This window comes from Zingiber officinale, chromosome 2A, assembly GCF_018446385.1.
Source record: "Zingiber officinale cultivar Zhangliang chromosome 2A, Zo_v1.1, whole genome shotgun sequence".
NCBI lineage: Eukaryota > Viridiplantae > Streptophyta > Magnoliopsida > Zingiberales > Zingiberaceae > Zingiber > Zingiber officinale.
The window spans coordinates 43,565,411-43,577,682 of NC_055988.1; the positions used below are offsets into that span (position 1 = coordinate 43,565,411).

The 12,272-nt window shown below is 38.6% G+C and overlaps 1 protein-coding gene and 1 pseudogene across 2 annotated transcripts in view; one reads left to right on the forward strand and one right to left on the reverse strand.

Moving 5' to 3' along the window:
* LOC122041077 (mediator of RNA polymerase II transcription subunit 25-like) overlaps positions 1-11,979 on the forward strand; it is a 90,299-nt gene extending 78,320 nt beyond the window's left edge. For both annotated transcript variants that reach the window (XM_042600644.1, XM_042600645.1), the window contains 8 exons: positions 2,459-2,526; positions 2,646-3,368; positions 3,660-3,713; positions 6,065-6,093; positions 10,094-10,162; positions 10,266-10,350; positions 11,307-11,393; positions 11,468-11,979. In XM_042600644.1, the coding sequence (XP_042456578.1) occupies positions 2,459-2,526; positions 2,646-3,368; positions 3,660-3,713; positions 6,065-6,093; positions 10,094-10,162; positions 10,266-10,350; positions 11,307-11,393; positions 11,468-11,797 (1,445 nt within the window). In that variant the 3' untranslated portion in view covers positions 11,798-11,979. The remainder of the gene's footprint in view (positions 1-2,458; positions 2,527-2,645; positions 3,369-3,659; positions 3,714-6,064; positions 6,094-10,093; positions 10,163-10,265; positions 10,351-11,306; positions 11,394-11,467) is intronic.
* On the reverse strand, positions 4,052-4,195 carry LOC122044504 (annotated as a pseudogene).
* Positions 11,980-12,272: the final 293 nt, after the last annotated feature.

Sequence of the window (12,272 nt, forward strand, 5' to 3'; positions counted from 1 at the left end):
TCGTCGGCGCTCGGGAGAAGAGAGGAAGAGAGAAGAAGAAGCATGGGCGTGCGCGCGAGGGAGATGGGAATTCGACCGGCGGTTTGTGCGCGAGGGGAGAAGAAGATTTGGGGCACGGGGAGGAAGTAAAAGAAAAAGAAGAAAAGCAAATAAAATTAAAAAGAAATATTTAAAGAAAATCAAACATTTCCTCATTAAAATAGGGTAACCCAAACAGGCTTTTCCGGGCCCCGTTTTTATCCCCGTTAACTCGTCCGTACGAGCTCCGAAAAATTCCCGAAAAATTTCCAAAAATTCCGGAAAATTCCCTTATTAATATTCGCCTATTTTCGGTATTTTACAGGAACAGAGGAAGGCATCGTCAAGACTTTGGCCGGGACACGGAGAAGAGTCGCCCAGGTATTTTCCATGGTAGCTTCTGTGGGGCTGCCCAGGATCTGGTCACGGACATGAGAATAATCCGTCGGCAGACCATATAAAGCCAAAGACATAAAAAATTTCTTCCGATTTTCAAGCTCTTCAATAGGATCGGCCGCAGGTGGGAGCAGTTCATTGAAGTCACAAAGGAGGCTAGAAACTGAACCCAGATAAGTTGACATTGAATCCTTAATCTGATTGGCGTTGAGGATGGTCATGAGATCTTCACAGACTTGATAGAGTCGCCGAGAGGTGTTTGTAAAGAGTTGTTGAGCTTGTGTCCAAATAGCTTTGCAGGTTTTGTGAGTACGGAAGACATTCTTAAGAGATGGATGGATGGTAGCTCGGATAATACAACATAACTGAGCGTCGACCTTCTTCCATAGAGGACGATCGACGTCTTGAACATCTTCTTCAGTTTGAGTGAGATGTGTCTCATAACCCTGTCCAACAAGCCAAAGCTCAATGTGAGATGCCCAAGAGATATAATTTTTACCATCCAACTGCTCGGAAGAGAGAGGTGCAGTGATATGGTTGGTAAAGATTGAGGTATCTGGTTTTGGGACACTAGATGTAGCCATGAATAGAACTGTGAACCCGGTTGTTGGAATATACGAAGTGAGGAGGAACAGGAACTGATATTAGTAGCTAATTTGGAGCGGCTATGCGGATATAAAGAGTGCTGTTAGGTTTGCTGACGCAGAGGAAATCAGCTGGAGTTGGATTCCAGCCGGTGTGCCGACACTTGGGCAGCAGGAGGCTGCAGGCACTTGAGCCGAGGAACCAGAACAGTCACCTGAGAAGAGGGCGTGGTCAGCAGTGCAGGCGCGCCTGAGGGCCAGGTCGATGTTCTCCTCGTCCTCCTCAATGCGGCTAACTCCACCGACGTGGGCAGGCTTGGGAAGAGAGGCTCGAAGCTCTGAGAAAGCGTGCGCCGACACCGATCGAGGCAGCGAAGAAAGCTGCTGGCCAGTGGTGAGGAAGAAGAAGAAAGCCGGCGGTGGGAGTTGTCGCGAGCCCTAGCCGCACGATCGAGGAAGAAGGCGACGCGAGGAAGGAGGCGACGCGAGGAAGGAGATCGATGCTAGTTGGCGCCGGTGAGAACTCGCGCGGAAGGAGGCGCCGCTCGCTGCTGGAGAGAACTCGCGCGGCGCTCGCTGCTGGAGGAAGAGGCCCGTCGCGCGGCAGAAAAAAAAAGAAAAAGGGATTCGGCGCGGGGAAGAGAAAAAGAAATTAGGGTTTTGGCTCTGATACCATGTTCAAAGCAAAACCTAAAATCTCGTGTTAACGGAACCCCACGAGTTAGGCCTTTATATAGAAAAGAAAGTATACACCAAAAGACTAAAATACCCTTTTACTTATTCTAACAGATACAATAGAGCAAAATCTTGTGGCTATAAATATAGGTTTATGGAGGCATGGGAAGACTATTGAAAGTATATGTATTTTCAATCTTCAGTCTATTGTGTTTCCCTCCCTTGCTCTTATTCTTTATGTTTCTTACTCTTCTTCTTGTACTTAAATTCCAAACATTGTAAGAAGAATTCAAGAGATTTCTCTATCTCCTGTAGTTAACCGAGAAGGGGAAAAGATACTCACTTTGCGAGGAGTGATCCATTGAAGGATCATAGGCTATGGAGTTGGAACTAGGGTTTCAAACTAGTTTAAAAATTTGTCTCGATGTATCTTAATTGCTTTCTTTTATTGTTTGTTTTTTCCACTGCACTAGTCTTCTTTGTAGATTTTCAAGAATGAAAGTGGTTGAATATTCACCCCTCTACCTTGCCTCGCCTCGCCTCTAGCCTCTCTCAATCCAACAATAAATGCCTCTCACTTACTTTCTTTGTTCACCATTCTTCTTTGTCATATCAATTGAACTTTTGTTGAGTTAGTTTTATGTTGCAAAAAGCAAGCAAATGCATACAGTGAAGTATGTTGCATTTGATCTTGTTTGTTGTGTTTACGTTGTACTATGGTTGTTTTGGATTTTGTGTTAATCTCTTTATCGATACAATTTTTTTTTGTTTCTTTGTTTTTCCAGTTAATGGAACTATGATGCCCCGTCAACCAATAACTGTTGGAAGCATCCCAACTGCAACTGTAAAAGTGGTATGAACTTTGAGCAGTTTCATATTTTTAGCCTAGTTAATTTTTTGAGAACTTTTTTTTTTGTAATAATATGTTTTTTTCCTAGAAGTAATCAGATGACTTGTGTTTTCTCATTTCAGGAGCCAATGACTGTCTCTTCTATGGTGTCTGGTCCAGGTTTTTCACATGTATCATCAATTACTAATGTTCCTCAAGTAGTTTCCAACCTACAGAATTCTTCTCCGTCTCATAGCTCTCAGGAAATGAATGCAAATATTGACACCACACAGGAAATCAAACCATTATTAAATCCTCTCTCACAGCCATTACGGGCTGCAGTTCCTGCTCCAGCTAATGTCAACATCCTTAATACGATTTCCCAACATCGAACACCTGTTGCAGTTCACATGTCGAATATGATCTCTAGCGGTATGGCATCATCTGCTCATTCAACCATTTCTTCAGTCCCGGGGTCAGGACCACCAATGGCTATGTCACAAGTTGCTCAAAATTCACCACTTGGTTCACTTGCATCAGTCAATTCTAATTTAGGTGGAAACTCAAGTATTGGCATTCCACCCACACTAATGGGTCTTTCAGCATCAAATGTTGGACAAGGAACATTAACATCAGGTGCACAAATAAGCCAAGTTGGAATAACAATAAACCAAAACATGATAAACAATCTTGTATCCAGCTCCGTCTCCTCTGGGCCTGGAACCATGATCCCAACACCTGGAATGTCTCAGCAATCTGGATCACATTCACTTGAGGTAGCTAATAATATTGCAATCAACATGCCTTTGGCGCAGCAAGCCCCAAATATTCAACAGTCCCAGTCCAAATATGTTAAAATTTGGGAGGTGGTGTTCTTTTCCTGTTTTCCCAAGATTATCATATGCTTAAAAGTTGAACATCTTCAGTAATGAGTTGATTGCTAGCTACATTTTAAGGAGTAAAATGGCATACCTTGAATCTTGTTCTCGTATGATTCTAGAAACTTATGTTGGAAAGAGTAAAGTTTTTTAAGTGTCATAGTTATATAGATATCATCCTTTTAAAGTCTATATCAATCTTATAAACTTTCCCTATTCATTAGTATCTCACTGTCAGAATTAATGCTTATTCTAATCTGCTGTAACTTATTTGTTTAGGGATCATTGTCTGGACAGAGACAAGGGCTACCTGTGTTTATTTGTAAACTTGAAGTAAGCTTTGGATTCTTATTCATGTTTGTAATGATATCGTGCAATTTTCTCTTGTTGATCATGATTCAAGGATTCTAAAATACTATGCGACAAACTGTATTGGTTTGACTCTACTATATGCCAATATATTAGTATAAAGATGAGTTTTAACCAGTATTTTCCACTATTCATAACAACTAGTATTTAAAACTTTTGAAGTAGATTATACCATAGAAGTAACACCTATTGGAAGCACATGAAATTTTGTTATTTACTAGCCATCGCACACACGTGTTGTATGTGTAATATAATGTATGAATACGCGTAAATTAGTACCCAGACCCATAAATTGGACTTGGTCAGGGTGCGTTAGGCCCATGCAGTAGTGCAACGCAAGGACGACGCTCGAGAACCTTAGCAGTAAGCAATTGTAACAGACTCTCCCACATAAAAAATTAATTTAATATCACACTTAATCTTAGCCAAAAAGCCGAGAAAGGTATGTTTTCTAACATCGTGGACCCAAGTTATTTATAGAAGCTTCTCCGCTCGTGGTGTTGCTAATCTTAAGATGTGGGACCAAAGAGAATCATGACAGTGCATATTTTTTATGTAAAACAACCAAAGAAATTATTAATAAGTCTTAAATTATTTCTAGTGTGGAAAGAAAAAAGGACATTAATATAATTTAATTTTGGGCTTCATCAAAATTAGTTATTAAATTTCCAGATTTTTAATAAAATAGTAAAATTTATTTTTATAAACTATTTTTTAACTTATTTTAATATAGGAAACGCATATATCAAGAGAATAGGCAATGTAAACTATAGGCTTCTTACTCTTATTAGTAGAAGATTCTTCTTCGATAAATTAAGTCTATCCATGGCTTGGGTTAAAGTTGACATTATGAGATGATAATTCTTTTAGGTACAATTATTATTTCACTGCTTATTTATTTTTATTTTGTCTTTAACAAACTCAAATTTGTAGAACCAGCTTTGGCTTAGCACAACGGTAAAATTGTTGCCATGTGACCTCGAGGTTACAAGTTTTAGTCGCGGAAATAACCTCTTGGAAAATGCAATGGAAGGCTGCCTACAATAGACCCAATGTGATCCGACATGCCGAGCATGGTTTTAAATATTGTACCATATCGGGCGAAACGGTCAAAATATATTATTCCGGTAAATTACCGAAACATGATACCATTCAACATAGACAATGTTTTTTTTCCTTTGCTTTATCTCCTTCAACCTCTAATCTATCATTGACACCAGTCATTGGAGTGTCGGTATGATACTAGAATAATATCTTTTTGGTCAAAGACTAAAACTACAATACAATGTGAGATTTTGAACTTTAGTGCTGAGTGGTATCGAGTTTCAGTGATTTATGGAAACAATATATTTTGATTGTTTCGTCTAATACGATACGAGATTTCAAGCCATGGTTAATATAATTGTCAACTTTGTAAAGTTATAATTTTACAATGATATAACTTTATGATTATAATTTATAAAACTTATAAAGTTATATAATTAGAAGGGGAGCCTTGGCGCAACGGTAAAGTTGTTGCTTTGTGACCAAAGGTCATGGGTTCAAATCCTGGAACAACCTCTTGCAAAAAGCAGGATAAGGCTACGTACAATGGATCCTTCCCCGGGACCCCGCATAGCGGGAGCTTCGTGCACCGGGCTGTCCTTTTTTTTTTTATAAAGTTATATAATTAAACCCCTTTCCACGACCCATCTCCTTTTCTTGTCCTTATCTTGACACCCTTATCTTGACAATGCGAAAGCAGTTGTAGACAAGGCTTGAGGCCACCTCGGTAGCTTGTCTCTAGATCAAAAGTTAAACTTCATGTGATTTATCACCTAATTTCTTCATTTTCCTCACTTGAACGGTTCCTCCTCAAGCTAATGTGCCAACAACCTTCTCTTCCTCAGCTGACTTCAAATTCCTTGACCTTGCCAGTATGCTTGCTTCTTACCCTTGTTAATCAAATTTTACTTCCCTTTCTTTTTCTTCTCCTATTATTGACAACAAGATTCTCTTCAGCATGGCCCGCTCAATCACCTCTCATACCTGCTGAAACAACCATTATACTACATGACAACATCGTGATATCCCAATGGTACGGTTGACCCTTTGTGGCACAAGTTAATTTTCTTGTGCCCGTCAATGACATATTTCGGTCATTTGACAGTCGTAAATCTTGGCGTTGCTGGGCATGCTTGAAATTAATGCTGGGATGAATTTTTCTTGCATGGGAATTATCATGAAGAAAACCTTATTTTATCTCTAAATCCTTTTCTTTACATGAATATATAAATTTTACTTGCCTTGATCATTGTGTAATTTCTTTATGGCAGGGTTATAGAAGTCAAACAGCATCAGACTCGTAAGTTTGTTTGGCTTTGTTTGATTTTCCATTTGGTTGTTACAGTTCTTTTATGCACCATATGCTTGATCTAGTCACACGTATTCCTACAAGTTAATCTATTGTTTTCAACAGCACTAGATATCCTTTATCTTATATTGAGTTTCCTTTAAATGCCAACATAAAGGGAGATGAAAACAAGCTCAGCATTCCTCTTGTATGTGATTTGAGAATGTTATGCAAAACTCCCTGGAATCCTTATATCGGCATTAGAAAGCTCACTCAATAACCAAGTATTTCACACAAAACAGTTTTCTTATCTTCATTCCCAATATGACAATAATTGCTGAAGTAACACATTGAACATCCTTCCTTTTCAATCATTCCAATTGGTCTCATCCTTTCGATCCCCTCTTATTTGTTTGGGAGATTTCATTTTATCCCCTAAAGTTCTACTTCAATCTTTCCCCTAAATTCACTTTTATAGTCCTCAACTTTTGTTTTGTCTTTAAAATTACCCCTCTGCTGATAATTAAAAAGGGTTTGAAAGCGTGACCACATGCATCCTCACATGCTCCTTGGGTACATCCTGGTTGAAGATGCAGTTGTCAAAGGCTATGTTTGCTACTATCATTGTGGCTCCATGGCTGGAACCAATGACAACCAATATGATGACTGAGTGCAAAGTGCATACATGGTCATTCCATCTTCTCATTTTCCCTCCATTGTCATCATGTCCCTCGGACTCCTTCATGTCATCACCAGACTTACATTTCCTCTTTTCCTTAGTATTATTGGCATTAATACTAACAGAAGATGCAGTTGTCAAAGGCTATGTTTGCTACTATCATTGTGGCTCCATGGCTGGAACCAATGACAACCAATCTGATGACTGAGTGCAAAGTGCATACATGGTCATTCCATCTTCTCATTTTCCCTCCATTGTCATCATGTCCCTCGGACTCCTTCATGTCATCACCAGACTTACATTTCCTCTTTTCCTTAGTATTATTGGCATTAATACTAACAGAAGATGCAGTTGTCAAAGGCTATGTTTTCTACTATCATTGTGGCTCCATGGCTGGAACCAATGACAACCAATATGATGACTGAGTGCAAAGTGCATACATGGTCATTCCATCTTCTCATTTTCCCTCCATTGTCATCATGCCCCTCGGACTCCTTCATGTCATCACCAGACTTACATTTCCTCTTTTCTTTAGTATTATTGGCATTAATACTAACAGAAGATGCAGTTGTCAAAGGCTATGTTTGCTACTATCATTGTGGCTCCATGGCTGGAACCAATGCCAACCAATATGATGACTGAGTGCTAAGTGCATATATGGTCATTCCATCTTCTCATTTTCCCTCCATTGTCATCATGTCCCTCGGTCTCCTTCAGACTTGCATTTCCTCTTTGCCTTGGTATTATTGGCATTAATACTAACAGAAGCATCATAAATGACGAGGTATTGATTGGGACACAGAGGGCAAAGCTCAAGGGGAGCTATGGATGACTCGGACGATGATATGAGAAAGAGGATCACCAATTAAGCGTGTGGATAACACATGTCAATTATCAAGATCAAATTAGACTAGTATCAGTCACTCCCTTGATTAAATTGCGGGAGATATTTCCAGAGGAGTAAGGACTAGATCAAACATTCGACATGTGGGGAATAAAAGTGCCTCGATATTCCCAGTTGAGCCAAAGACTAGCAATGATGCATTACTTAACTCACATTGGATTCTAGCCATGCAATTTGAGTTGGCTCAATTTGAAAGGAGTTAATTGTGGAATTTTATTTCTAGACTCAAGGATACTTCAAATCATTGATACTAAATTGGTATTTACGAATAAATTAGAAGATAAAAGACCTTGGTTGGAAACCTAAAACCCATTTTGGATATAATATGCGGTGTTTGTTGCTTCAGCCCTAAAGTTACTAGGCAATGAGTAGCCACTCAACATTGGCCTAGTTGCCTCATATAGGGCTCAGATTTTCCTCTCCACCACCGCATTTTGTTGGGGTGTTTTCAGAGAAAACTCATAGTTATACCGTTATTCTTTGCAAATTCAGAAAATTTAAGGCTTTTAAACTCACCACCGTAATCACTTCGAATCCGGTTGATTTTGAGTCCTTTTTAATTTTTGACTTGTTTACAAAAACCAATAAAGTCTCTACGGTATCATCCTTACATTTTAGAAAATATACCCAAGTATACCTAGTGTAATAATCCACAATACCAGAACAAAATATACTTCCATTGTATGATCCAACTTTACTCCTATGAAACAAGTTCATATGGATTAATTCAAGAGCTAAAGATGTATTAATTAAAGATTTGCCATTGTGAATGACCTTTGTTTGCTTCTTTTTTGACGTGTCGCACAAGTGATCCTTGTCCTACCGGATCATTGTCAAACCCTTCACCAACTCTTTCTTGGCCATCTTCTCGATGTGTTTTATGTTGATATGTGCTAACCTCCTGTACCACAACTAAGCTTCTTCTCTGTGGGAGTATGCTTTTGTTATAAATTTAAGGTTTTATCATGACACTATATATTCTTGTACTAGTTATCTCATTTAACGAAGCAATCCAAATTTGTATCTCTTGCCACAATTGAGAACTGATGATGAATGATCTATTACTCATGATTAACTTCATCATTTTAATCTTATCTGTCAATTTAGGATCCATCACTTAAGTTTTTGATTTCTCTTGATTACTGGCATAAAAGTTCCTTTACCGGCAAAAGCTAAGTTGTCAATTTGCAATGTTAGTCTAAGTTTCTATGTTCATGACCTAGCTCATTGACCTATAATTTGGAGTTATTGCTCAACTTAGAGATATTGATCTATGATTCAGTTGCCAAACTAAGAGTTTCAATCTGATTCCGTTTATGATTTGTGATACAATTTGATTTTGATTCTTGAAGTGAGGAGCACTGGGAGTTTTGATTCGACCATGGGTGTGGCATTCCTTAAAATACATTTAATATGTATACTCGAGGTTTGACAATGAGGGCCCTTTTAGTGTGATTGTTTCGATTCTTCATAAGAGCATTGAAGTCAAGTATGCTCAGTGCGGTGCCAATTTGTGATAGGCGATCTCTCTTGAGGTTCCTCACGTTGGAGCTAATTTCACCATTGTACAAAATTATGTGGTCAATTGTATAAGATATTGGTCAATTGTATAATATCTCTATGTTACTACCTATATGGTGTATTACAATTTGCTATTATAGTAGGATCCCTTTAGTATGCAGTTTGAGGACAAACCTTACAGAAACTGATGGACATATAGCAACCCAGTTTGACAAAGGCAGGAAGTGTTCACTTTGGCATAAAGCGTAGACAAGTTGTTGCTCTTGACAGTCATCTAGGACATTGATGGTGGAAATAAAATCACACAAGCTGGGATTGGGCCAGCGTGACCACCTTAAAATGTATTATGTAGTATGTACTGTGACATTTTTTTATAATAACTTTGAAAAGTCAAGCATGCTAAGCATGGTCCAATTTTGGGATGGGTGACCTCTCGGGAAGTGTCTCACTTTTGAGCTAATTTCCACCATTGGATCAAATTGTGAGGTGATAGAATGGGATGTCAGGCAGTGGACAATACCTGAATATTAAATTTATAGTGTGTAAGAACAACCCTCCACGTGTATCTATTGTTGTTTATATGTGGAACACACTAAGTTATAAAGTTGTTTTTATCTCTTAATGGTATATAACGAAATGCGGTGCACCATACCAACATTTACTAGTTAGTGTTTATCATACAGTTGCTTAGGTACGGGGCTTGTGCTCTTGATTCCTGATCACAACGAGGATGATTCAAGTGCAGGAGTAGTTTTCATTCTTCTAACATTCTGCTTCATTCTTACAGTAATGCTTTTTCAACAAAAAGATGGAATATAAATGCTACTTTGGTTTCTGATATTCGATGAGTGTCAATCTTATTGTCATATATTGTGAAATTCAGTCTTAACACAATCTATCAATTACAGTCTAGCAGCAGATTGGCCACCAGCCATGCAAATTGTACGCCTCATAGCACAAGACCATATGAATAACAAGTATTTCCTCAGTTTTTAAAATTAATTAAGATAAACCATTTCCCGTTCCAATTCTTTCTACAAATATCATTCTTACCTAATTCTTTGTTCACTTTAAATGCAGGCAATATGTGGGGAAGGCAGACTTTTTGGTATTTCGAACACTAAACCAGCATGGATTTCTTGGACAATTGCAAGAAAAGAAGCTTGTAAGTCATGGAATGCAACGCTTGATATTTTCCTTTTCAAATGTCTGTTTTTGCTTTCTTCAATGAAGTATTTAACCAAATCTGACTTGCAACTGATGACTAAGGGTATGATCAATGGCTATGCCAAACCTTTTTGGCTATGGAGTTTTTATCCTCAGTTTGAAAGAATCAATATATCTGTTTGCAAGGAGATGTTCTTCCCATTTCTTTGGGTTTCTTTTCTGTCCAAAGGTGTATTGCTCAAACATTGGCTGATTTAGCTGTATTTCTTTCAGCTTAAGTACAATAAAAGCTAGAACTTGGGAGATGCACATTGATTATAAAGCTTCAGTCAAAATCCTTCTTTCGTTGATATTTAGTTTTTCGCAGTTGATGGTCCACTTTCTTCTGCCTTTTTGATTGTTGGTTAACATAAAATTGAAGCAGCTGCAGTACTAGACTTTCTCAATGTTTCTGAACTTATTCCTTCTAGGCTGGCCAAGTGGTATACCCAGTTCAGATGTTGATTCTCTTTTCTGCTCCAGATAAGGCTTGGTTTGCTTGGATGGAAAAATAGGAGGGGAGGGGGCAAATTTAGAAAATTGTAAATGAATCATAATCACCCATACATATCCATTTCCATTCCTCGTTTTTTTTTTTTGCCCATATGCTTCTCCCTCCTATTTGTCAATTTTTTGAGCTATTGCCATCTATTCATTCTACTATACTTAGTAATGTGCATCCTCATTTCACTTGACCAACCTCAAATTGTAGGAGCAAACAACTTGGTGAAACTGCACCCTTATTTCATTTGCAACCTTTTCACATCCTGTCATATTTACTCAAGCGGATATTGTGATTCCAACTATTAGTCCTAAGTTGCACTTTCTTTACCATTGATTTTATATCCTTTGTGGATAACATACTAAAGAAACACACTCAGCTAGAAGCTAATATCCTTTTCATGTTGACATCAGTGTGCAGTCATCCAGTTACCTTCACAGACATTGCTTCTCTCTGTCTCTGACAAAGCTGGCCGATTAATTGGCATGCTTTTTCCTGGGGTATGTATAGAATAGTTTATTTTGCTACTCCGTTTAGCTTCTGATCAACTAATCTTTTCTTTATATTCTTGTAGGATATGGTAGTCTTCAAACCTCAAGTCCCAAGTCAGCAGCAGCAGCAGCTTCAACAGCTGCAACCACAATCACAGTCCCACTTACATCTCCAACAGCAACATATGCAGCAGCAACAACTTCAACAGCAAGCACAGCAGCATCAGCATCAGCATCAGCATCTTCAGGCGCAGCAGCCGGCTCAACAGCAGCAGCAGCAGCAACAACAAATTGTAGGGGCTGGAATCAGCCAAACATTTATTCAAGGACATGGCAGGTCCCAAATCATGACACAGGGAAGGCTACCTCAAGCAGGGCCAACTAATATGCCTGGAGGAGGTTTTTTACCTTAACCATGTATTAATTAGATGTATATTGGGCGTGCCACCTTTTGTTCTATAGAATACCTAAAACTACCGCGACCATTATCATAATTTATGTTCATGAATGCTTTACTCCACTTAAGTTGTACTCATCATGGTTCCTTCTGTAAGGTTCCCTAGTGGTAATATTAATGTGAATGGTTTGTGTTTAATCATTTCTGCCAATCAGCAAAGTTTCCTCTCGTTTTCAGCATTACACTAAAATTGTTATTCGGGTTATTTCTTTGAAATATATGCGTTGATAAAAATAATTAATTGTTCCTACTAAGTGTGTGCGCGCGCACACACAAACAGTGTGCTAATTGAGCAAATGATGAAGATTGAGGGGCGGATCTTCTGGTCCGCAAAGGCTGGATCAATTTATGGTCCAGTTTTTATATTGGTGGGAGACAATGATGCCTCATCTGGTAATAAGTGGGGGTCATGACCTCCCACCAATTTCCTT